Source organism: Mesoplodon bidens, assembly GCF_964165515.1.
Source record: "Mesoplodon bidens genome assembly, chromosome: 16".
In the NCBI taxonomy this organism is placed as follows: Eukaryota; Metazoa; Chordata; class Mammalia; order Artiodactyla; family Ziphiidae; genus Mesoplodon; species Mesoplodon bidens.
In genome coordinates this window covers 74,018,643-74,045,254 of record NC_138173.1, presented here as the reverse complement: position 1 = coordinate 74,045,254, position 26,612 = coordinate 74,018,643, and the positions used below count along the sequence as shown (strand labels likewise).

The window sequence follows — 26,612 nt, the reverse complement described above, 5'->3', positions numbered from 1 at the left end:
ATCCATTCAATACCTATTCATTTAGCCCCTGCTATTTGGGACATTATGACCCTTTCTTTCCCTCTTCTTCCAGCGACCATAACAGTTATCACATTGGATTAAAACTGCCTACTTGTCTTTACTTCCATAAGCTCATAAATTCCAGATGGCAAAGGCTGAATCTTGCCATGTCTGTATTTTCAGCCACTGCATGAAATAATGGTTGAATTGATGGATAAGTGGACCCAGGGTATGAAGGATGGATGGAATGGCTTATTGGGTGATGCCACCCAGAGGTTGAGGCTGGCATTTGTAAATTGATGGATGATCTTTCCACCAGTGGCTGTATTTGGAGGCCACATCCAAGCTCCCCATGTAGGTTGGCAGTTTGAGAACGGATGCTCAGCTCCAGTGAACTCTGTCCAACTTACTGATTGGCACGTGGCTTACTAAGGACTGGCTTATGAGCGAGTGGAGGGGATAACCAGCTAGGAAAGAGAGAAAAGGGGGAAAATTAAAGCAGAACCTTACTTGTTTCTTTTGTCTTTCTTCCTTTAGGGTGAAAAGGGCTTTGATGGCCCAGTGGGACTCCCCGGCCCAAAGGTCAGTACCGGAGCCGGCAGAGAAGCCCTTTAGAGCGTGAGGTCCTTTGATTTGCTCTCTTTGTAAGAAGGAGGAAGAAACTCCCAGACAGTGGTGTGTTAGATGACTGTCCTGCGGGGTTTTGCTTCTGAGCTTGTTGAGATGGAAGGATAGAGCAAGTGGCTTAAAGTCCGTAACCTCTGAGTCCCTTCACGGTTCAGAGCGTCCATTGCTCAGCCTGAACGTGTGATCGAGAAGGAGAACACGCATGCCCGGGCTCAGGTGCTGTTGCTCCAACAGGCCCAGCCCTCCGTGGTCAGCTCACTCTGCATCAGTCCTTTCAGGCCTCTGTGTCCCAGAAGCTTTGGGGGTTGCGCTTTAAAGAGTCTGTTTGTTCAGCACGCACGATCTGTTTGCTTGACATGTGTGGAATTCTTTTTGTACACGTTTTCCAAACTCACGAATTGCTCAAGGCCAGGTGCCTCCTTGTGGGCTCCTCCCTCCTCAGCCGTGGACCAGCCTCTTCTCTGTCCACCGCTGCCCAGGTTTATCGCATTTACGGAGCTGGACAGGGCTGTCGTCTCGCATCATTGTTTTGGTCTCGGAAAGCTGAGACCCAGAGAGGTGTGCATTGCCCGGGGTCACACAGAGGCTGAGGGAAGAGGTCAGCGTTGCTCAGTGGCTGTTACCTGGTCTGGTGTTCGAAAGAGGGGCTGAGTGTGATGGTGCAGACCCCTAGCGATGACTGCATCCCCCTCCCTTCCCTCCCCCTTCTCCCTCTCCCTCTCCCCCTCCCCCCGTCCCTCCCTCTCTCCCTCTTTCTCCCCCTCCCTCTCACCTGTATTACTTGTGTTCACATTCATTCGGTGCATCACCACGGAGCATCTCCTAAGGTCCCTTTTGTCTCCTCTTCGTTCCTCTGCATGTACCTCCTTCATCTTCCCCTTCTCTCGCCCTTCTCCCCTCTGTCCCCAGTGTGCTAGGATGGGGAGAATAGACAGACAGACAGACACACGTGCACACACAGGAGGTCCAGGGTGCCAGGTGTTTGCTGCAAGAAAGAGAGCAGGGGCTTCTGCCTTGCTGAGCAGCCCCTGGGCTGTAGCCTCAGCTCCTGGGCTGTCAGACGGAAGGAGAGAGCAAAGCTGTTTGGGGGTTTGTGAAGCTCTAAGTAGAAAATGTTTGTCTGAAGCAGTGGCCGTTCACGGAGCGACTGAGCTCTGCTGTGGTCAGACAGATCTGGGCTTGTGCGGACGGCAGAGCCTGACCCCTGACCCCGGGAGAGAAGATGAGGTGGGAGGGAGGGGATTCTAGGGAGGGAAACAGGTCCCACCACCTGCAGATAAGCCTGGCTGCCCCATGCCCGATTGGCAGTCTTGGCCCTTTAGCCAGTGTCCCAGCCTGTCTGTGGTTAAGATGCTGTGTAAACACCTTGATTCCATCAGCTCCGTTTACCTAGAGGTGGCTCAGGTTGTGTCCACAGGCGTGGCCTGGTGGATCCTGGGTGCCCAGGCCCGTTCTGGATGCAGGGACATACCAGGGAGCCATGTCCCCGGACTCAGAGCCAGCAGGAAGAGGCATGACGGGGTGGGACACTGGGTTGGGGGGAGCGGGGCTGGTGGGGGGACCCTGAAGCTTCCTGGGGAGGATCCAGGATGCCTGGGGGGTCCCGCCCTAGCTGGGTCCAGTAAGATGCATAGGAGCTGCCGTTCCCATTCTCAGGGTCAAGCACGCGATGCTTTCACCCACTTGCTTTCTCAAGGGGTCCTTCGTTCTGGGAATTAGGAGTTTGAGAAAATTACTCAGATGCTCCTTCCCACTCCAGGGGTGGGAGGCTTGGCCTCGTGGTGCAGTTGGCAAGGACAAAATCGGCTGCTTCCAGAAAACTGGGGCAAGGTGGGCTGTGGGCAGCTGGTGTGGGAGAGGTTGGTCGGAGGACCTGACCCAACGCTCGTCTCTGGTTTCCACCCCTCAGGGGGACATGGGAGCCGCTGGGCCGGCTGGAGCTCCTGGACCCAAGGGAGAGAAAGGAGATACGGTGAGTGAAGGCCCCTCCGCGTGGCCGGCGGGGGGGACCCCTCTGCACGGGCACAGGAGGCCTGCCGGCCGCTCCAGCCTCACCCTGCACCACCCCGCCCTCACCGCCCGAAGTCTGTGCTCCAGGTTGGCAGTGATGACTCCCCCAACTGGCCATGTCTCACCCTGGCCGTTGCATATGGCTTTTCCTGTGCCGGGAATCACTTTGCCGTCTGTCCACCCCCGTTCGCCCCTCACCTCCCCTTCCCGCCTGGCTCACGTTTTCGCACCTTTCAGACTCAACCGGGCGTAGTTCTCCAGGGTATCTTGGCGACCCCAGGTCTGGCTCAACCCCTTGGTTCTCCCTCATCCCTGGTGCCTATCAGTCCCCGCATCAGCTGACTCCCTGATACCTCGGTTTGCAGTTTGTCAGTCCAGCATCCCCGGCATCTGGCCCAGCACAAACTGTGTTCATGGATCCTTCGGTTGATGAGCGAGCACAGTGGGTGGTGGGTCAGGGAAGAATTACAGGGATAAACGATTCATGGTGCAGAGCAGGGCTTAGGAGCCACAGGGCTGGGAAGCAAAGGCTGGCTCCACCAAGATACTTAACCTTTCCGGCCTCAGGTTCCTCATCTGTAAAGTGGGGAGGATAAAATTAACTGTCAAGCTGCATGACGAGGATTAAACGAGTTAACGCATGTAAACAGTTTGTAACAGTGCGGAGGCAAAGTAAATGCTGTTGTTCCTCTGTGGTTACCTGGCGTGGTGGAAGCACTAAACCCATCCTTCAGACTGCGCCTTGTAGCATCCGTAGCACAGGTTTGGAGTCAGGTGGGCCTCAGTAGCTGTCCCCGGCCCCAGCCTTCATTGGCTGTGTGACTGCGAGCGGGTTTCCTAACCTCCCTGAAAACCTCATTCGCTCCATGAGCAGAATAAAGAAAAGAGCACCTTTGTCTGTAAGATGCCTGGCCCGTGGTCGGAGGCCAGTGAGCGAGAGCGAGTATCATCAGTTCCTTTTAGGTTCTCAGTGCTCAGGGGAAACCCGACGACAAGACGGAGCCGCTCCCCTAGAAGAGTTAGCCTGGCAGACACCCCCGTGCCATCGCCTGAGAGCTCATGATTGTAGCTGCACCGCCTGCCCTTCTTCACAGGGGCTTCATGTGGGTCCCTCCTTACTCCTTAGACCAGCTTCTTAAACTTAGGCTCCTCACTCACGGACGGGAAGGATACAGAATTTTCAGACTTGCGTGACGCGCTCGTGATCACATCAGGTGCTCTGCCTGTGTGTGGCAGAGGCAGGATTTGAATCTTCTTTAATCTGAGTCTTGTGCTCACTTGCTGAGCTACACCTTTCACCCACACCATACACACCTGCCTCCTGTGCAGAGGTAAGAAGCACCCGCTCTGTGCAAATCAACATGGAAATAGGAAGAGGCTTATATTTAACAGCATTCATGGTGTGCCGGCATCTGTGCTGTATGTTTTACAGATTTCTGGCTCATTTAACCCTCAGATCAATGTTGTGAGGTGAGGGCTAGTGAAACACCCATTTTACTGATAACACAGGAAAAAACCAGGCTACAGAAACTGCCTGTGAGAGGGCACAGATGTTGGATCTAACAGACAAAGCCTGCAAAGTAGGCATTGTAATTATATCCAGAGAACTAAAGGAAGCCATTAGGAAGGAGACAGAGGGGAGTATCATGACCTTATCTCATCAAATATAGAACATAAAGAGGTAGAAATTGTTAAAAAGAACCAAATGGAAATTCTAGAACTAAATGGAAATTTTAAAGTACAGTCAATGCAATGAAAAGGAAAATCACTTGAGAGGCATGACAGTAGGTTTGAACTGGTTGAAGACAGAACCAGCATTCTTGAGAACAGATCAGTAGCGATCATGTAATCTGAAGATCAGAGAGAAACAATAATGAAGAAAAATGAGCAGAGCCTCAGAGAAGTGTGAGGGCCCATGAAGTGCGTCAGTGCACATAACAGGGGTACCCAGAGCAGAGAGAAAGGAGCAGAAAAAGTGTTCAGAGAGATTATGGCTGAAGACATCCCGAATTTGATGAGAGCAGTAATCTGCACGTTCAAGAAGCCTCAGGAAGTCCAATCAAGAAAAACAAAAGGAGGTCCATCCTTAGAAAAATCATAGTAAAATATGCTAACAGACAAAGCAAAAAAAATCGAAAGCAGAAAAAGAAAAATGATTCCTGATGTACAAGGAAAACCCAATAAGATTATCAGCTGACTCATCACCAAAAATAATTGAGGCCAGAGTGCAGTGGAGTGACAAGTTCAAAGTAATAATTATGACAGTGCATCATTGGGTATTTAACAAATATCTGTAACAACAATAGCACAAAAATGGAGAAGAAGGAATAGATCACGTAGGAGTATGTTTCTAAATCTCACTGGAAGTAAGTTAGTGTAAATCTTAAAGTAGATCCTGATAAGATGTATATGGTAAACCTCAAGCAACCTCCAAGAAAATAATTCAAAGCTATATGGTGAAAATATCCTTAAAGAGGTTAAAATGTTGCACTAAAAAGAACTCATGTAATGCAAAAAAGAGCAGTAAAGGAGGAATAAAGGAACAGAAAAGGTCAGGAGACATAGAAAACAAGAAGTTAAATGGCATATGTAAATCTACCTACATCAAAAATAGCATTGCCTGTAAATGTATTAAACAAACCAATTGAACAGCAGAGATTCTCAGCCTGGACATAAAAACAAGATCCAACTGTATTGTGGCTACAGGAGACACACTTTAGATTCAAATATATAAATAGGTTGAAAGTAAAAGGATGGACAATGCGCATTCTACAAATAGAAAACATTAGAAATTGGAGTGACTGTAACAATATCAGACAAAACAGGCTTTAAAAAAAGTTAATAGAAATAAAGAGGAACATTTTATAATGATAAAGGTGTCGATCCTCTAAAACTGTGTAATGATTATAAACATATGTGCACCTAACAACAGAGCCCCCAGGTATATGAAGCCAACACTGAGAATTGAAATGAGAGATTTAACACCCCACTTTAATCATGTGTAGAACAACTAGGAATGTGGAGAAATCGTAACTCATACATTGCTGGTGTAAAATGCTGCAGCTGCTTTGAGAAACAGTCTGGTGGTCCTTAAAGGGTTAAACACAGAATTATATGACCCAGCAATTCCACTCCTAGGTGTATAACCGAAAGAAATGAAAACATGTGTTCATACAAAAACTTGTTCTTGGATGTTCATAGCAGCCTTATTCATAGTAACGGAAAAGTAGAAGCAGCCTAAATTTTCATTATGCAATGAATGGATAAATGTGTGTCATAGCCATGCAATGGCGTAGTATTCTGCAATAAAATGAGGTATTGATACATGCTGCAAGGTGGGTGAACCTTGAAAACACTTTGCTAAGAAAACATGGGCTATGAAGCCAGTCATAAAAGCCCACATGTATGATTTCATATATATAAAATGTCTAGAATAGGTGAATTTATAGAAACGGAAAACCGATAAATGTTTGCCCAGAGCAGGGGGTGGGGGGAAAAAGGGAGTGACCACAATGGGTTTGGGGTTCTTTTGGGATGATGAAAACATTCTAAAGTTGATTGTGGTGGTGTTGTACCACCACATTTAGTACATTTAGTAAATGTACTAAAAAGCCATTGAATTGTACACTTTATTTTTAGTTAATTAATTTATTTATTTTTGGCTGTGTTGGGTCTTTGTTGCTGTGTGCAGGCTTTCTCTAGTTGTGGTGGCTTCTCTTGTTATGGAGCACAGGCTCTAGGCACGCGGGCTTCAGTAGTAGTGGCTCGCGGGCTTGGTTGCTCCGCGGCATGTGGGATCTTCCCGGACCAGGGCTCGAACCCGCGTCCCCTGCACTGACAGGCGGATTCTTAACCACTGTGCCACCAGGGAAGTCCTACACTTTAAATAGGTGAATTATGTGCTCTGTAGATTATATCTCAATAAAGCTGATGTGGAAGAAAGAATAGTGCCGTAATATTGAGTTGGAAAAACTAAATGAGATAAACCTCACGAGAATCTACCCTCAGTAAATGATAGTGTCTTTTAGAGGCTCCTCAAAAGGGCTTATGAGAAAGCAGCCCACCATTTTGAATCCCAGGGCACATCTGCCATGTGTGATGTCATGCCGTGGAGATGCTTCGTAGGAAACCTTTGCCTTCTGCTTTGCTTTTCCAGGGCAGAGGACCTTCTGTCCAAGGAGAAAAGGGTGAAAAGGTAAGCACCTCCCTGCCGTCTCATTCCTCCAAGGGCCGTGGATGTGGGCCGGGAACAGGATGGGGCACTTGGGTTCGGGAGAGTGGTGCGCCGCCGTGGTGCTGCCTGGTAAGAATGTGGGTGGGAGGGGAAGGGGTTTCCTGGGCTGAGTGCCTCAGTGTGTGAAGTGGGAGGGAAGGGCTTGTTTAGGACGTGGATGGTTCACAGTGCTTAGAGCAGAGGGTACTTAATGGCGCTCATGGAAATTGGGATGCAGAGCTCCAGACGTGGTTTGAGGACCAACATACAGGGCGTTCGATATCAAAATGCGTTCAGGCCTTGTCTGCAGTGATGGGAAGGCTTTGGACGGTCTGTGCGTGATCAGACATGCTGAGAAGGTTCGAATAGCAGGTGCTGATAGACATGAGAGCGGGGCAGACCAGAGGAAGTTGGGGAATAGTCGGGAGATTGTTGCAGAAGTACAAAGGCAAGATGATGAGGGACAGAGTCATGGGTGGCATCAGGACTAGACAGGCAGAGGAGTGGAGGCCTATTCACATTCTCCCTGGATACGAATGTTGCACCTTCTTTAACCTTCATCAGTCGTGATGATGATGGACAAGGTTGACAGATCCTGGGAAAGAGGGGATTCCTTCTAAAGAGGAAAGCTTTCTTAAGGTGTCAGCCTAGAAGGAGAAATAAAAAGCAGTCACTAAAAATGTCATTTTCCACTCACACCAGCGATTAAAAATACATCTCCCATCTCCCAGGAGAGGCAGCCACAATACTTTGTAACATACATTTATGTTGGTTATTTTGCTGGAGCCTAGGCACTTGTAGACTCAGAATGCAGGGCATTGGACCTCGGAAGGATATCGTTACTCAGAGGGGGGCTCACATCAACCCCTTGCATAGGGCTGATGATATAAAGCAGGTGCCACTCTGTCAAGTTACTATGGAAACAGAGCTTTCATGTGCCCAGCTCGTTCTCTCCGTGTAGCACCTTTTATTTAGTCCGTTCATGTCTAGAGATTTACTCTAAGGAGATAAATCAAGGCTGTGCACAAGTACATACCCACACGTTTTGTAATTACAGCGTGATTTATAAGGCAGCCTGGAAACAACTGTAATGCTCTGCAGTGGGCAAAAGGTAATGTGAGTTATTGTACAGCTAAATAATACAATGGCATTTAGGGACACAAAATCACATTTAGAAGGATAATTAATGACCCAGAAAATGAAGATAGCATTTTGTTAATTTTTAATTAAAACACATTGCAAAATATCTATACAGTATGACCCCAGTTGTGTTTATGTGTGTGTGTGAGACTCAGAGAGGGAAGCTGATTCTGGGGGCAAACCCCATTGTTAACCACTGGTTGTCTGTGGGTGGCAAAGCTGTGAGAGTATTTACTTTTTCCCTTACTTTTCTTTTTTTTTTTTTTTTTTTTTGCGGTACGCGGGCCTCCCACTGCTATGGCCTCTCCTGTTGCAGAGCACAGGCTCCGGACGCGCAGGCTCAGTGGCCATGGCTCACGGGCCCAGCCGCTCTGAGGCATGTGGGATCCTCCCGGACCGGGGCACGAACCCGTGTCCCCCTGCATCGGCAGGCAGCCTCTCAACCACTGCGCCGCTAGGGAAGCCCTTCCCTTACTTTTCTTTGTGTCTTCATTTATTCCACAATGAACTTCTCTTTTTTAACCTTTGTTAAAAGCACAGGCACACACACGCACACGTAATAACTACTGCACAGGAATACAGAGCCGTTTGAGAGACATTGTGACACACAGCGTAACACGAGCTTTGCACCAGGCAGACCTCGGTCAGTCGAGGCTGTTCCCAAGCTCTGCCATCAGCGTCTGGGGCTCCCGCTGCCTAGAGCAGGACTGGCGGCACCACCTTCCTCGATTCCTGTGTGGTCTCAGAGCACAGCACCTGGAACCGAGGCACTCAGGTTTGATAGTTGCCATCATGTTCGGTTCCTGAAAGCCCAGAACCCAGGGTATTAACAGGACACCCACATGTTCCTCGGGTTCAGGACTGGGGCTGCCAGAGCCCTTGAAGTCAGGGTGCTCAGCCTGGGTTGTGCTTCCCAGGCAAGACCAACGTGCAGCTCCTGGGCCGGCTTGTCCTCTGAGTGACGTGCTGTCCTTCTCACGTGCTGGTGCCACCAGGAGAAACTGACAGGCCCCCTTTCTCCCATGAGCAGCAGCTGCATCTCTGCCCCATCTGTTCTGGTTGAGCTCAGGACAGGCAGCCTTCTGCTTCTGGAGGCACCTCCCCGGTGCCCCAAAGCCCAGGCTGCAGCACTACGCTCAGGACCTGAAGCTGCCGGGCCACAGTCCCAGCTGGGAGACCTCCTCACACATCCGGTGCTGGCAGGAGAGACGCGTAGCTGAATAGACTCCGGCACTCCTGGCTCTGTCTTCGGTTGACATTCTCTTGCGGTTGGGCATTTTTAGCAAAGTCTGAGTCTAGATTCTTTCAGATCTGAGCTATGTGATTCAGGATGAGTCACCTCCGTCTCTGGGTCTCTGCTCCCTCATCTGTAGAAACAAAGGGGTGGGATGTGATGATGCATAAGGGACCTTGCAGATGGCAGTTCTGAGACTTGGTCATCAGCCCACCCCCAGCCTGAGTTCCTGGGGCTGTCTTCCATAACTTGGAGTCTCTGCTTCCCCTCCAAGGATGCAGCGAGGCCAGGGAGAGTCAAGGGGACAACAGGATCCACAGAAAGGAGAAGGCCACTGGTGACTCATTCACTTGGACAGAGCTTAACAAACTGGCTTTTTTGCTTGAATATTCTCTCGAAAGCAATCGCAGAGTACCAAGGGGATTGGATGGACTGGAGCCCGATGTGTCCAGAAGTCATGTTACGCTGAATCTTGCTGTGTTTTTTTTTTTTTTTTTAATTTTTGGTGATGTAATCAGCCACTGTGACAATGTGCATTGACCTTTCTGAGGGCCGGGCACCGTGTAAGCTGTGTTCTGTGCTTTATGTCTCATTATTAATAAGACAGTGCTTCGAGGAAGGCACGGCTATGCCCTTTTCACAGATGAGAGAACATAGCTTAGAGGTCAGTGACCTGCCCAAGGTCACAGTAAGATGGCTAGAAAACACAGTCACTCATGAAGGGAAGCTGGAAGGCTGATTGAATTACCCCTTTTCCTGCAGCTGAGGAAACTGAGGCTCAGAGAAGGTGAGTGACTGGCCCAGTGTCACACAGCCGGAACACTGCCAGAGCTCTTGGCCTCCTGACTTTCCCAGCGCCCCCCACCAAATGCCCAGGACCACCGTGTGGTGCGTTGTTCCTGGGCTGCCTCTGCCCCTCGTTTTGGCAGCCAGCCTTCTCTCTGGTTCCTGTGCCACCCCACATTCACCATGGGTTCTTGGAACAAAGCTCCCTCAGTGTTTTAATATGTATGAAATTGGGCTCAGGGAAAGGGGGAAGCAGGCTTTTAGGGGCTGCCTGAAGAGATCTGCACGTAGCCCAGGTGTTGGGGGCACGGAAGGAGAGAAAGATAGGCACGGGCCCTCCTTCACAGCGTCTGGAAGACAGCTGGCACTAAATAAATGCTTGCCTAATGAGTGAATGGATGGATGGAGTGTGGACCTCCGTCATCCAGGACCAAGAGCCAGTAGGATGGTCACAGGCTCTGCAGTCAGAAAGGTTCAGCTTCAGACTCCGGCTCCACTTCATGTGGAGCCTCAGGTTCCTTTTCTGTAAGAGTGAGAGAGGGAATGAGAATAGCTGTTACCATGTGAGGTTGCTGGGAAGATTAACCCAGTGCCCCAGGTCGCAAGCCCTCATAATGGGTGATGCTGCTGTTCTCTCCCCCCACCCCCCGTCATCATTGGCAACGCTATCTTGGTGATGATGAGGAGGAGGAGGAGGAGGAGGAGAGGGCGGCAGCAGCAGCATGGTTTGGACCAATGCTGATGGGCTGGTTTGGACAAGTTTTGGGGGGAGTCAGGGGGAGCAGGGAGGGTGATGACTTCCGTGCCCATCCCACCCTTGGTCCTTCCATGTTGACAAATTAATAAGCAGAGTGAAGATGTTGGTGTAAGGTTTCCTTTGGCTGGACACTGAGTCTTTTCCATGGAGATGTGGTCCATGAGCCCCGCGGTAGAAAAAAATTCAGAAACAACAAAAACAAGGCCAAAGTGCGTGGTGTCCAGTGAGCTTCCTTTTGCATCCCGAGGGTCCTTCTGCTCTGGGGGACCAGAGCCTTCAGGGGAGGAACCCCACGGAGAGGCTGCGCTGTCGTCCCTTCCTGGACCCACAGCGCCCTCTGGTGTCTAGAAGCCAGAGCGTCGCTCCAGTTTTCCTCTGCAGGGGTCCGTGTGATGCTGGGGAGATCTCTGCCCTTTGGGGGCGTTCCTCTTTCCCTTAGGAGTCTAGCACCTGGGGGGACGAGGACAAAGAGAGCTTTCGTTCTGTGCTCAAATGTGGGCTCAGGTGATGGGAAGAAAGCAGGTTCGGGGAGTTGGGCGACCTGGTTTGGATCCCAGCTCTGCAGTGGCTGGGTGAGCATTGGGTGGTGTCTCTCTGAGCCTCAGCTTCCTCATCTGTAAAGTGGGGCCATTGATGCCCACCCCTTAGGGCTGTTGTGGGGCTTATAAGAGGTTGGCAGTGCCTGTGACAGCACCTGGCTTAGTCCCTGGCCCGTGGTAGTGCATGTAGAAATCTGTCCCTTATCTTTATTCCTTTCTTTTGTCTGCTAGAAGCTGTTGCTAAACTCCATAAAAGAGTGACAGATGTGCTTCTTCAGTGAACAGCGTTCAAGTACCTAGTACATGGGAGAGTGGTGGGTTCACAGAGCTGTAAAACATGGCCTGGGCCTCCCCCAGAGGCTCACTCACCAATTCAGCGGAGGAGACATGCACACACATTCTGGTCATGTGGTTGTCTAATCATGAGTGTTTCTTCTTCTTCCTGGTCCTTAATCGAGTCTGTTGTGCCACCTCCATCCTCCACCCTGTTACACACTCAGAGGGTGACGACGCTGTCAGGAGACCCTACCTAGGACACCGGTCACATCAACACTGCACCTTGAGGGTTTCCCAGGATACCCGGTGTTGTACTGCTGGGGGTGCTTAGAGAATGAAACTAAAAAATATCTAGGAAATTATCGTAAGCACAGTTCCAATGAAGGGAAAAACAGAAACAAAACGACCTCAAGCTGACTCTGTTCTTTATAAGTACTCTTAACAATGATCAGCCGCAGCAAAAAATGGAAACAACCTGATGGAAAATTGCATTTCTTCAACCAGAAGGACATTAGTGAAAATTAGGAAGCCCTTATATGTGTAGATGTGCATGCAACATGGCGTAAATGAAATAGTAGAATAGGAAGCCATATGCGCTCACACACAAAATGCGTGTGCAGCAAGAATAGCCAGTGCACTGGGGTAGTGGGATTTGGGATATTTCATGCCTTGTTAATTGCTCTTTATGTTGCTATAACATTAGTACTTTTGCAAAACATAAACATTTAACTAATAGCTAGAGCTTAAACTTAATATGATGAAAAAATAAAAAATAATAGTATATTTACAGTTGTTCATGCATGAAATCCAAAAGCAGTATTATTTTGGAGGGAAGAGTCCTCTCTCCCAGCATGGGGCATTTGCCGAATCCTGGATGCTGTGACGGCTGGTCCCAGATGACAGGACATGGCAGCGGCTGAGGGTCAGGCTTTGGGAACCTGGCACTGCCCCTGTCCTGCTGTGTGACCTTGGAAAGGTCATTACAGTTCTCGGTGCCTGTTTTCTCATATGTACACTGAAGATAATAGTAACAATAATAGGCTCTTGTAAGACTGAAGAGGGTTAAGTGATTGCATCCACGGAAAGAACTTAGCAGAGCACCTGGCAGATCAGGAAGCATTAGCGGGAATCAGGTCTGAGCCACCTGGGCACTAGATTCTCTGAGCGTGATGGTCAGTTCGGACACATCACCTACATTAGTCCAAACAGAACGACAGACTCAGTACTTTCACTTAGAAGCCCGGGGACGGTGTTCTTTCCCCCAGGGCCTGGGGCTGTGCGATGAGAGCCCGGATATCCCTGCAGCCATGCAGTGAGCCAGGTGGGGTGGGGCAAAGGTGACACACACAGGTTGGGCCCAGCGTAGACCCTTGTAGATGACGTTGCAGAGCGGAGTCCAGGCTCACCTAAGCCAGCATCACGCACTGCTCAGATACACAGGGCAATGTATTTCCTACCGGGGCTCTTTGTTTTCTTTACACGCAGCTGCTGGTATTAATGTTTTAATTAGAGTTGGGATAGGATGTAGAAGGCGGCTCTCAGGTGGAGACCAGCCTAGACCTGGTGCTGAGGAGACTCACCCACCCCCCGTTTCCCTTGAGTGGAGAGTAACAGAGGCCGAGCAGGGAGAGGGCTTGCAGCCCCTCATCAAGTCTGGCTCACACCTTGTAGACGGTGGAGGCCCTTGGGAGCCACAGGGGATGGAATTGTGGCAAAGTGTCCCGTAAAGCCATGCTTGGGTCAGCAACTGTGTACTCAGCACTTGGTAGAGGGTGGGAAGAAACCAAAACAACAACCACCAAAAAGTCCTTTCTTCAGCATTTTCACAGAAATCCATATGGCAGTAAATACAATTTTGTATGGATTTTGTGCTCGGATTTCACAGTGCGGTGCCCCAGAAAAACAATGCGAGCAAATAGAAGGAACTCAGCTAAATTTTATTGGGCTGGTTGACTCAGTAGCAGACAGAATTTTAGGTCACGCAAACATTGGTTCCTTGTCTTTTATGGCTTGCTTCCATTTTTATCGGGACCATAAACCTGACGGGGAAGAGGAATCTGAGCCAGACAAATAGCAGAGGCTGTTCTGACTTCCTGGGACACTGCCTCTAGAAACTTCAGCCAAATGTCCTGTGGCGGATGCCGGAGCCGAGTGCAGGTCATCATGGGGCAAGTCCTTATGGGTTGGTTAACCATGAAGTGAAACAAATAAGGTGCCGATTGGAAAACCGAGGAAAGAGGCCACGGCCATCTGGATGGAGCTAAGGAGGGTTGTTAGAAGGCCAGGCTCGGAGCCGTCAGCTGAGGTGGGCTGGTCCCCAGGTTGGAGAAAAGTAGGTTCCCCACATGCTTATTCCACACCAGGCCCCCGAGAGTGCCTCCTGTTCTCTGATGATTTGAAATTGGACGAAGCAGCCTCCCCCGCATTGCTGTGGACCTGAAGATCCAGCCTCTCGGGAAAGGCAGTGTCTTGAGGAGCACTGGTGACCCGTGTGCCCAGTGGAGGGGCAGGTGCCTGGGATTCCTCAGCTCCACGTGGCTTCCTTTGGATCTTTCTCGCTGTCCTATTTGAAACACGCAAATGCACGTGAATTTGCGTTTGATTTTTAAACGCTGCTGCGGTCACACCGTTCCCTACAGACCCCTGCTCCGCTGCTCTGTGTTACTTGGAGGATCAAGTCCCCTGCGTGTTGGCCCCAAGCGATCCTCCCCCATCTCTGTCTCCTGCCAATTCTGGGTCCGTCTCTGGGTCCATGTTTCCACCTCCCCGGCCTTGATTCCTCCTCCTCGCACGTCCACCGCCCCCTCTCCTGTGGAATCCTGGAGATGCTTCTGATGCAGTAACCTTCGGGGTGTCAGGCACGGAGCCAGGTGGTTCCACAGTCATGGTCTTACACAGTCCTCCCAGTGAGGGCAGGTGGAGGGCATCACCATCATCGTTTCAGGGAAAAGGGCACTGAGACTTAGGAAGATGCTCCTACACATCAATGTTTTCACTGTAGAAGCTATAGGAAGAGGACGAAGTAGTTTATAGTGAGCTCTGGTTTGTTCAGAAGTGTAACACCTACCCAGTTCAGATCTCGTCCTGTGCTGGAGGGCTGGAGAAGGACAGCAGAATGACGGACGTGAACTTTGGAGCAGGATTAATCCAGCCATCTGCACTGAGAGTCACGGCGGGTGGAGGGGTGGAGGGTGAAGAGTGTCTAGAAAAATCTCTGTGTCACTGCAGAGCTCATAGGGCAGAGAGGGGGGTGGCGGTGACGCTCCCTCTCACATGGTCCTGATCTGCCCGTGGTCTGAGGTCTGAGCTGGCTGAGAGCCCTTCCTGTGAAGCATCAGCGCAGTACATGTCCCACTTCATGGGACAGTCAGACCTGCTCTCACAGTGACATTTCTCTGATCTCAACGTGACAGACACACCTTGTGCCATCCACAGTGTGAAAGACTGAGTCCTTCCCACCCGAGTCAGTTCGTTCTTTGGTGTCTTTCAACGGCAGGCTGTTCGTTCTTTGGTGTCTTTCAACGGCAGGCTGTACTTGAAATTGTGAGATGAGAGGATTTCGTGGAGGTGGAGATGGACCGTACAGGCGGGTGGGGAGTGAAGCGCGGGGTCTGCTACATACGGATTTTCTTCCCAGCACCTCCTTTGCAGAGCAGTGACCAAGAAGCGCCCTCAGGAAGCGTAAGGTGCTTCTCCATAGCACGGGGTTCTGGTGTAGGTGAGACGTGTGCCATTGCAGGGGATGATGGACACACTTACCTCGCAGATTCTGTCCGAAGGGATGGGTGGAGCGTTAGCACTGGCAGCCATGGAGAATTCAGTGGCCAGCACTTGGTGATTTTGTCTGCAACAGTCGGGTGATTTTGTCTGCAACATTCGAGTGATTTTGTCGCAAAGAAGATGCCTTGTAGTGGAAAGAATCATGACATCAGCCTTTTATTGACCACTTGATATCTGCCAGCTGTTTACTTTATGAGTATCAGCCTTCTGCAGCTCCTTGAAGGAGTCTGGAGCATGCCCAAGAGCACAGAATGGTGGGTGAGGGGCTGAGGTTGTGTCTGTCCGACCCTACACCTCCCATTCCTAACCACTGCACTGGCCAATGCCGGTTCTCTGCCCTCCCCCAAAAAGGATGCTTTTATCTGAGAATTCTTGACCCTCAAAACCCATGTACCTTGTAGGAATCGACTTATTTTATGCAATGACTACATTATAGAGCCTCTGAGCCATAAAGTGTAAATTATATGTGTGTGCTTGTATGTGTGAAACCTCTAAGATGAATTTATGCCATTTGCCGCTAGCTCTGGGTCTCATTCTCTTTTTTCACAGCTGGCTTAATCAGCGCCCCCGACTCCTATTCTTAGCCTGTGCCTTAATGTGCATTATTCATGGTTATCGACTTGGATAACTGTGGTCGAGTGCCTTCTATTTTTATCATAATTAAAGGGTTTAGGGGAAAGTAGGTTCAGCTGCCTATGTGCCCTCAAATAGCCTTGTAGGTTGGGGCAAAATGCTGGGAGTTAGAATAAAGATGCCGCAGACCCTGTCCATGGTGCTGAAGGACACGTTGGGGAAGTTTTGAGTTCATGGGTTCTCAGGGCCCCAGGCGGAGCTGGAATAGGAAAGTCTGCACTTTTTCCAGCCCCGTCTGACACTCAGGCTGTTGCCAAGTTTCATGGCCCAGCCACAGGGCCAAGGGCTTCATACAGGAGGGGAGAGCATTTATGGGAGGGTAAATGCTGGACTGCTAGGCAGCTGGGCTGGGAGGGCAGGGGAGGCCAAGGGCATGCACCCTAGACACCGACCGGCTGGACTCAGATCCCAGCTCGGCCACTTAGCAGCTGTGGACGCTGGGCAGGTCAGTTACTCAACCCCTGCACCCCGTGCTTTCCTCACCTATAAATTGGCGACTATAATCCTGCTGGCCTCAGAGGGTTACAGCGAGGATGAAATGAACTAATGAAAATAAATGACTTACGTTTGTAAAAAGTGCTCCTAAATGTTAAGTGTAATTACCGTGATACCAGCATAGTTTTCCACCTTTTACACCAAGTGACATCTTCTGCGTCCTCTATATCAGTGAGGTCTTATCCCCAGGGCCGGCTGACAGCTGGGAAATGTCAGTGTTCCCTGCCTCCCCCAAGGAGGACTTCTGTAACTCCGAAAGCCTCAGGGAGCCTGGGGAGTGTTAGTAGAAAGCGTGTTCCAGGTGGGCTGCCGTAGAGGTGTCAGGTGTCTTTTCCTTTCTTCAGTTCATCCAAAATGATTTGCAGAGCATCTAAGAGTAATAACGGTCCCCCCTATTTACAGCTACTACTGTCTGCCAGGACTCACACACAAGCTACTCAGTTTGGGGGTAGACATGGTTGTCCTCATGTTACAGGCCTATTAACTGTGTGACCAGGTGCAAGTGACTTTCTCTCTCTGTGTGGCCAAGCCACAAAGTGAGCTCATGTATTCTGACACCACAGAGAAGTGGTTCTCAAACTTGACCAGGCACCCAAACCCCCCTGAGGGCTTGTTAAACCACCGTGCCAGGCCCCGCTCCCGGTCTGTCTGACTCACTGGGGCTGCGGTGAGGCCGGAGAATCTGCCCTTCTGACAAGGCACAGGTGATGCTGACGCTCCTGGCCCAGGAACCACACCTGGAGGACCACTGCCCAGAGGACTCCTCAGCCCCACCCTAGGGCCTGCTCCGGCTCTACCGGTGGAAGGAGAAGGGTACTAACATGGCACCTCTAGCAGCGAAGCATTGTCTTTGTCAGTATTTCAGGGGAAAGCTCTGATATTTAATTAATCAAAAGAACAGGGGAAATATCTGTTCTCTCTTGTCTATTTTGCCCAGTGAAGTAACCAGGTAATTCCTAGAGCTCTGGTTCTGACAAGTGAGCATATGGGTGGATAATTTCCTGCCACGTGATACCCACCAGGGGCTCCCAGTGAGATTACTGAGGCAGTGTGTGTGTGCATGAGGGGGTGGCCAGAAGAGAGGTCAGAGCCTTGGCTTGGAATCAGGGCCCCCCCGATTTTGAGTCACAGCTGCCAGTGTGAACTGGGGGAAAGCCTCTCTTCCCTGAGCCCTGGTTTTCATCTGTAATGGATTTCACATGCATTATCTATGGTCATTTTCTTTTTTTTAAGTTTTTCATCCAGATTTTATTAATTCAATTCTGTAATGACTGTGACATATAAAGATGAAACAAAATGTATTTTGTTTATTTAAAAAAATTTTTTATTGAAGTGTAGTTGATTTACAATGTTGTGTTAATTTCTGCTGTACAGCAAAGGGACTTAGTTAAATACACATATACATTCTTTTTTATGTTCTTTTCTATTATGGTTTATCCCAGGATATCGAACATAGTTCCCTGTGCTGTACAGTAGGACCTTGTTTGTCTATTCTACATGTAATAGTTTGCATCTGCTCACCTCAAACTCCCACTCCATCCCTCCCCCCACTTTGGTAACCACCAGTCTGTTCTCTAGGTCTGTGAGTCTGTTTCTGTTTCATAGATAGGTTCATTTGTGCCATATTTTAGATTCCACATATAAGTGATGTCATATGGTATTTGTCTTTCTCTTTCTGACTTACTTCACTTAGTATGATAACCTCTAGTTGCATCCACATTGCTGCAAATGGCATTATTTTGTTATTTTTTATGGCTGAGTAGTATTCCACTGTATATATGTATATGGTCATCTTCTTAAGCTGAGTGATTTCCTTTTTACAGGTGAAGAACAGAGGTTCTAGATAGTTTACTCCAAATAACAGAACTTGATGCTTCTTTCAAATTTCCCTGTGTACAAAGCATTTTCCAAAGCATTGTCTCAAGGCATCTTACAAACCACCTTGGGCCAGAGGTACTATTACTCCTTGCATCACCCTGTTTATGGACGACGAAGCTGAGAACCAGGAGGGGAAGTCACTTGTTCTGCTCAGCTAATGGGCAGCAGAGGCTTCATGCGAATCCAGACCCTCCTCTCCAGTCTGGTCCTCCCCTCTCCTCCTCTCCCCTCCCCTCCCCCTCTCTCTCATCTTTCTCTTTCACTCTTCCCTCCCTCCCTCCCTTCCTCTCTCCCTCCCTCCACTTTCCTGTTTTTCTGTACTTTACTGTGGACCCTGAGCTACACAAATTCCCTTTAAAGATCTCCCTGTGCCCGACCTTTCCAGTTGCAGGGTAACCTCCAGTCTGTTCCCCACTCCTTTCTTTGACCCACCTTATGGACTTGCGAAAGTGTTCTTAGTTCTCAACAGAATATAAACAACTGGCATTTTAATAATATTTTATAGTCTACCAATTATATCCACACTCATTTTCTCATCTGGAAGCAGCATGAGCCTCTATCTTAGGAATGATGAAACTGAGGTTCAGAGTGGTAGCATGACTTTCCTGATGGGATATCAGCGGACAGCTTAGGGCTGTAACTCTCTCTCTTCAGAACATCTGCAGGCAGCTGAGTCCAGGTGGGGGAGTTTGGAGAGTGTGTCACGGGGGCACGGTGGTGTTCTGTGATGTTAAGATGAGGTGACACTGAAACATGAAATATGCGGGTCATGTTGACTTTTCCTTGGGGACACAGTTTTCAGGGGCAGGAACCCATCTAATGAAATGCCTGGATCTCATCATGACTTGAAAGTGGAACTTTCTCAGAATGTGTCTGTTTGCAGTGCCAGCTTGGTTATCCTAACCATGATTCAAATAAGATTTAAAAAAAAAAAAAGATGTTACCTTCTCAGACAAAGAAAATATCCATGTCTAAAGAGGCTCAGTTTCTTTGACTACCAATGCTCTAAAGCCAACTGGCCAAGCTGACCCCGTCCTTGGGAAGCACAAATCCTGCAGGAAGTTTATGACGCCTACGTGCAGATGTAAACTGAGACTCACCGTGTTCGCTAACTTGACCCAGGCCATCAGTACTGAGTGACAGAGCAGGATTTGAAGCTGCAGCTTGCTGGCTCTTGAGACCGTTGTTTTCCTGTAACAGCTTCCTGTTCCCTTTGTCCCTGGGGGTTTCATACCTGCAGGGCTCATTCCCACAGGGCTCTGGGGAAGGAGTTAAAGCACAGGGAACACTTGTGGGGCCTGGGGCCACATGGGCGCGGCTCACACGGAGGTGACGGAGCCCTGATTCCCATCTCATGGAGCTCTTGTCTTGTGATGAGGCAGACTCATACAGATACTTGTTGGGCATCTACTGGAAAGTGCCAACGGAGCTGGACGTTTGACAACTGTGGGCTCAGGGGAGGTTCCAGAACTCTCTGGAGTTCCCTCCGGCGTTGTCTCTGGTCTTCTCCCTGGCTTCCTTTATTAGATGGTCCCGGAAACTCCGTGCTCTGTTGCTCTCCCTGCTGTATCCCTGAGGCAGGAGCCCACCTAGACCTCCCTTCCCTGCCTGCAACTGCGGGACCCCCCACCTGCGGCAGCCAGAAGATGGGCTGGCCTTTCAAGGACTGGGTAACCCACCCCTGGGGCAAGCTCCGCACCGCGTCACCCCAAGAGGGCTGACCCTAGAGGGGTGCGCTATGGGGAGTGTCTCCTTTTCGAAAGTGTTGCATTTATCCCTAGTGTTGTAAGGAAGCAGGGCTCAGTAGGCTGCCCCTTGCCATCTGGAAGCACACAGCCTTTTGCGAAGATCAGAGCAGGATGGGGCAGGAGATAACACATGGCCTGGGAGACAGGGCATCTGGGGAGCTGAGCCCACCCTGTCCCTGACCCCCAGCATCCTGGCTCGAGGCAGAGCTCCTGCCTCCTGCGAGGCCTTTGGGGACACTCTGATGCTTTCCCAGGGAAGGACGGCTGGCTGAGGCTGAGTGGGGCTGACCTTGATCCCTGGGGAGGGAGCGCAAGGCTGGGCGCCCAGGCCTCAGCCGCCCCAAGCTGCCTCACCAGGCCATGGAACTGCTGGGTAGCCGCCAGAAAGTCAGGGTCCCTCTGCGCTCATGGGCTGCATGTGAAGACAGCATGGAACACTTAGCCCACAGGGTCACCAAGCATCCACGCAGGGCCGTGCGTGCAAGTGCCAAGTGCTGTGCAGACGACGAGGCAGACTCGGGGGCCCCAAGTCTGATCTCCCACTACGCATGCTGTAACTTGGCAGAGTACTGAATCCCTGTGTTTCCATGTCGTAAACTCTGAAACGTAGGTAGCAGTTGCATCTCCCTGTGGAATTGTTGTGAGGACGGGTCGAGTACACTGATGAGGGTAAAGAGCTCAGAACCTGGCAGGCCGTGAATGTGCAGCAAAGGCTGGCCGCCAGCAGCACGTCTGTAATATCCCTTTAATGTTTTCTTTAGTATCCCGTTAATCTTACTGCTGGTTCTGCCATTAGCGCTAACGATAGCGATGCTGGTTGGTGTCTGGTTGTCACTCTATATTGCAGAAATCACTTGCATCTGTACTGGTTGCCTCTTTCAACCTCGGTTGAGTTTCAAAATAGTCAGATAGAGGGACAGGCAGGCAGGGAGTTCATCCCTGCTGTGTGGGTGTGGAAATAGAAGCTGAGAAATCTCTGGCCACAGCTGCCCTGCCCTTACAGGGACAGTGAGGACAGTTGGACCCCAGAAAGCACCCCATCAACTCCCACTTGTCCTGAGGAAATGGCCACTGCAGAAAACCCTGGGCCCTTGATATTGAACAATCCTTCCTCTTGTGAAAATACCCAAACTGTTCGCCTGCCTTTGTGTCCAGCCAAGGAGAGTCAGACGTTCCCTAAGACCAACGAGAAAGTCTCTCCGCTTCGGAAATCCCACCTAAGTACAAGGCTTGCCAATCAGAGACTGTCTCCGTCTTTCTTCTTCTTACTCAATAACTCAATAACTAACTCCCTTTTAACACTTTTGAACCCCTGCTGATGGCAGCCTGGTCCACTGGACGCACGTGGGTGAAGGACTTGGTTTTGCCCCCGAGGAGGTGCAGGGTCCCTGCACGCACCCCAGGGGCAGGTCAGGCGGGCAAGGACGCTGTGCAGAGCCGCCATCCACAGAGCAAGTTTAAGGCTTCAAGACAACCTGCCGTGCAGGAGCCTGTTTAACTTTATTTAACTGCAGTTCACAAGCTTATTTGACCCAAGAACCCGGCAATCTTCCCCCCACCCCGTCACACATTAACTACAAATCAGACAGGTATCGTGCAGACCAGCTTTGGAAATGTTATACGAACCCCCGCGGAGACACTTTATACTTATGCAAGCTCCACAGTGTCTGTAGTTGTTTCCTTTTTTACAGAAAGTGAGACCGAGACTCAGATCAAGTAATTTGTCCAAACTGGCCCACCCTCCTCTAAGGGACGGTTGCAGGAGCACCAGGGTTGCATTCAGCCTGCCAAGTCCCTGAAGTCCCGCCCCCCAGGCTGCCTCGCCTGCGACGTCCCCTCTGGAAGGTTCCACTCACGTTAACTATCTCCTTAGTGTCCAGGACTAGATCCTCCTGGCCCCGAGCTTAAGAACCAGACGTCACTTCCCAGCAGATCAGTGTTTCGTGGGAGCACAAGCGCCCTGTGGGCACCGTTAAATTGCTGGGTGACAGCAGGAGAGGGCACCTCGTGTGGCCGCGGTGACAGCGTGCCAGGGGTAGAGGTGTCCCCCCAGCAGAGGTGTGCTTTACTGCCCCAGCCCCCCCCCATCCTCCCAGCGACCCTGCTGGTGTCACCCTCCACACTTGGACGAGGGGCGAGCGCCACACAGCCTGTCAGAGTGGCTGCCTTTGGGGTCACGCAGCTAGAAAGGTGCAGAGCTGGGCCAGAGATGTCTCTCTGTGTGTTTTTCTCTCCAATATCACAACAACTTAGAATGCTGAGACCATGGAAGGCACTTTGTAGAAGTTTTAAAAGTGTGTGTGTGTGTGTGTGTGTGTACATAGATACATACACGGTTGCATCTGAATTTATAGATAAAAACTAGAAACGTATAATGTGTGTTATGTTTTTCAGAAAATAAGACCTGTCTCGAGGGCTTATCAGTACTAAATAACACAATATACGAAGACATCCTACAGGGTCCAGCCCTTAGTGTTTTCTAAATATACTTATAGATTCATCAGTTCAGTCATTCACTGAATGTCCAGCATCGTCATTGCACAGATGGAAAAGTCCAGAAAGAGGCACTGACTTGCTCAGTGTCTCACGGAAAATTGTTGGGGAGGGGGCAGCTGGGATGAAGGTCTTGGTGGAGTCCTTTGATTTGACTCAGGTGGTGTGGGAACTGGGCAGGAGCGGAGGGCTCCTGGATGCCCCTGTTTCTGAGTCGCCCCCAGTCCACCTCCAGGAGGCGTGGTTGGGCGGTCGAGCAGGTCCCCACAGCTGCTCCATGAGCGTGCCCGTCACATGCTTCTGCACAGTTCATTAGAATGGAGTTTGCCCCAGCTTAAGAAACATTTTTAATACCTGGTCTAGCCCAGTGGTTCTCAACTGGCGTGAGTTTTACCTCCCAGGGGACATTGACAATACCTGGAGGCATTTTGGGCTGTCACCCCTGGGGGTGTTACTGGCATCTCAGGATGCTGCAGGACACCCTGCAACACCCAGGGCAGCCTCCCCACCCCCGAACAAAGAATCACTAGCCCAGTGCTGATGGGGCCCAGGTCAAGAACCCTGCTCCGGCCTGGTGCTGTGCTGACATGTGTGATGCCGGTCCTGCAGGGGGTCAGCCACACAGCGAGTTAGGGGAGGGCGGGGCAGGGACGTCTCACTCCCACTGTCAGGTGCATACGTACCCCCTGGGGGGTCTTGTTAAAACATGGACCCTGGTACAACAGGCCTCCAGTGAAGCCTGAGAATCTGCATTTCTCACCCTCTCCCAGGAGGCGCCCAGGCTGCAGGTCTGTGAATTGCCCTCTGAGTAGTGGTGTCTTGGCCACAGGTCCTGTCTGGCACTTTCTCCGCTGCTCCGGCATCCTGAGAGCCTGTCTCCACTGCTGTCCTCACCCTGTCCTAATTGCTGTTCTCTTTCTCTCGTCCTAGGGTTCCCTGGGCCTGCCGGGTCCCCCTGGGAGAGACGGCAGCAAAGGCATGCAGGTACGTCTGTTCCCACAGGGCAGCACCGGGCTTGGGACCTCCTGATCAGAGTCCCCTGTCCTCGAGTGGGGTGGCCTTTGCCAGGGCCAGGCCTGAGCTGGGGCTTGTTTGTACCAGGATCTTCCCAGGTCCCCGGAGGCCAGCCTGATAATTATAACATCACCAGCAGCAGCCGTTGCCACCAGGCATCACCTGTGTGTCCCTGGAAGCTGTTTTCTCACTTAGCTGACAAGCAGTCCTGCATGGGAGGTCTTGTCCAATGCCTAGACCTGGAACCAAGTCGAGGTCCAAGCTGAGGGACTCGGTTCCCAAGTCCCCAGTTCACGGCTCAAGGAGTCGGCGAGACCCCAGCAGCAGCCTGAATGGCCAGCCGGCCTCCCTCTGGGGGGCACCCTGACTCCACCTCTGCACCCGCAGCCTCTGAGTTGGAACACACTGTAGGACCCCAGGCAAAATGTGACCTCAACTCAGGCGGGTCAGTCTGATCCAGGATAAAGGGGTCCTCTCCTCCAGCAAGGACCCACATGGAAATCGGCTCGGGTTCTTGGCGGCCCCTGATGGGCACGCGAGCCGCTATGTTTGCTCCACTGTTCTGTCTCAGCTGAGTTTTGTTGGCCCAGCAGTAGGAGTGGATGGGGATTGAGGTGATGAACACCTGCAGTGCAGATCAGCTCCTTTGCTTGTAGAAAGAGTCTCTGGGGGAGCCGGGTCTCAGCTCACCGATGGTTACATCGTTTCCGTGCCAAGTTCTAGTTCCAGGAAGAGATGCCCCGGGTGCCTGGGCCTGTGTCCCCCGGGTTGTGACCACATGCTATTCTGTGTGTGCAGGGGGAGCCGGGAGAGCCAGGAGAGCCGGGGCTGCCTGGGGAGGTGGGCATGCGGGTAAGTGTTGCTTTGAGTTATTCCTCTCATGTTCCTGGTGCACAGATCTTGATGCAAAATGAACTTTTTGGGTAACATGTCCTTAGGTGTAGAGGTGATGCCCAAATGGGTTCCCTACCTACGCTGCTCATGCACCACACCCGGGCTCATGTGTGTATGTCCACACGTCCATGACGTTTCCTAAAGTCTTACAGAAAATGAATTGTACTGTACTCTGCCATTTATCTTTTTAACAAGAGACATATCTTTCCACACCAGTACGGATCGATACCACCTATTCCCTTAATCAGTACATGTTATTCCATCATATGGATGTGTTGTAATTTACATAACTTTTCCTCTATTTGTGGCCCTCAAGGTTATTTCTAATTTCATCTGTTTTTCCCTAAAATCAATAAATGCACACACATGTGTGCACGTGCACACGTTTCTCTTACGTATACTGTATTTTTATTCCAGTAGGCTAGATGACAAAAATTGGGATACCTTTGGCTGAGGGAAAGAACATTTTAATTTTAATAGATTTTAACAGATATTGCCCATTTAGTAGCCTAGAAATCATAGCAACCCGTGGTCCAGGCAGCAGAGGGGCCTCCAGGCCCTGCAGACTCCTGTTGGGCTTTGTCAGGACGCGTCTAGGCTGTGCTGGCCCCACGGCGAAGCGTGAGCAGTGCGCTGAGGAATCAGTCATGTGACCGGGAGCTGTGCACATGTCCTGGCCAGATCCTGGCATGGCTGCGGGCCGCGGGGCACGTGGAAACGGGACAGCTGCACTGGCCTTATGATGGCCCAGCACACTGTTTCCCGTTCCTCGAAGTCGAGCAGAGTTGCGTGTGAATCCTGGCTCCACCAGGCAGGGGATGGCACGAGCTCTGCGTGGGACAGGGAGCAGCGGAGGCGGAGGGGTCTCTCGGGGAGGCCTTGTGCGGGCGGCACGGTGGCACGTGGTGGGTGGGAAGCAGCCCTCTCAGCCCTGAACATAGTTACAGACAGTGTGGCCTCTGCCCCGCCTCTTCCTGCCACTCCCAAACCTTTCCTTGTGAACACGCTTCTGCAGGGACCCCAAGGACCTCCTGGACTTCCCGGACCTCCCGGCCCCGTCGGAGCTCCTGTAAGTAGAGGCAGCTGTGTGGAAGGGTCTCTGTCGCCTCTGCCAGGGACTGGGACCCAGGCTCTGACAGGTCCCCATCCCACACCTGTACACGGAGGACATGGCAGTGAAGCCTGGGTGACTCTTCTTAGACCAGAAATGCTTACACGTTATGGTACTTAAAGGATCTCTTAGCGATCACGTTTAAACGCATGTTCCCAGGGCCCCATTCCCAGCTAAAGCAACAGGTTTGTGTGGAGCCCAGGGATCTGCATTTTTATACAGCAGCCCAGGTATTTCTGACACTTGACCTAAAGAAGCCATTTTTACCAGTCAGTCTAGTCAGCCGCTCCGGAAGGCGGTGGAGTCTTTCTTATAAATTGCCAGCCCCTAGAACAGTGCCAGACACATGGGATGTCTAGTGACCAAGTGCCCCGTGAATAAAGCGATGAACAAGTAGATATGGTATATAGGAGCAAAGTGTCTTCTTGGGCCTCTAACCTTGTTCTTGGTTCTTGCTAAGAAAGATTTGAGATGATCTCCAAATGAAGGAAACAGTGTTAAAGGTCATTTTCAAACAAGGCAACCTGCATTGCCTCAGGGGCATTCAAAGCCTCTGACCTCTGTGTATCTGGCCAGAATATTTGGATGGAATTAGAATGGCCTGTATATCCAGCTGCCCCCAAAGGCTTAAGTGGTCCGCAGACCCTCTGCCTTCTGGGAAAGCATCCTGTGCTCTGGCCCTGTGCCTCTTCTCCAGGCACTGAAGATGTATGTATTATTCCTGGAATCCACAAGCAGGCCTGGGCAGTCTCTGCCCCCTTTAACATCTTTTTCATAGAGCATCCAAGAGTCCCTTCTCCAGGAAGGGAGAGGAGAGAGAGGGGACACAAGGCATTCACCTAGTAACACAGGACGTACTCAGGCCTCTCCAGCAGGGCCACGCACCAAGCTGCATTCCTGCCCCAGAGAAGCCGTGCTTCCACCAGCTGGGGTGCTGGTGACCCGGCATCTCACTGCACACCCTACACATCTCAGAGGAGCAGA

At 50.8% G+C, this 26,612-nt stretch overlaps 1 protein-coding gene across 1 annotated transcript in view; it reads left to right on the top strand.

The window, feature by feature from the left end:
• COL22A1 (collagen type XXII alpha 1 chain) overlaps nucleotides 1-26,612 on the top strand; it is a gene marked incomplete at both ends in the record, with an annotated part of 241,676 nt that overhangs the window by 62,428 nt on the left and 152,636 nt on the right. The window contains 6 exons of the mRNA XM_081258732.1: nucleotides 538-582; nucleotides 2,537-2,599; nucleotides 6,794-6,832; nucleotides 23,540-23,593; nucleotides 24,422-24,475; nucleotides 25,533-25,586. Coding sequence (XP_081114858.1) covers nucleotides 538-582; nucleotides 2,537-2,599; nucleotides 6,794-6,832; nucleotides 23,540-23,593; nucleotides 24,422-24,475; nucleotides 25,533-25,586 — 309 coding nt within the window. The remainder of the gene's footprint in view (nucleotides 1-537; nucleotides 583-2,536; nucleotides 2,600-6,793; nucleotides 6,833-23,539; nucleotides 23,594-24,421; nucleotides 24,476-25,532; nucleotides 25,587-26,612) is intronic.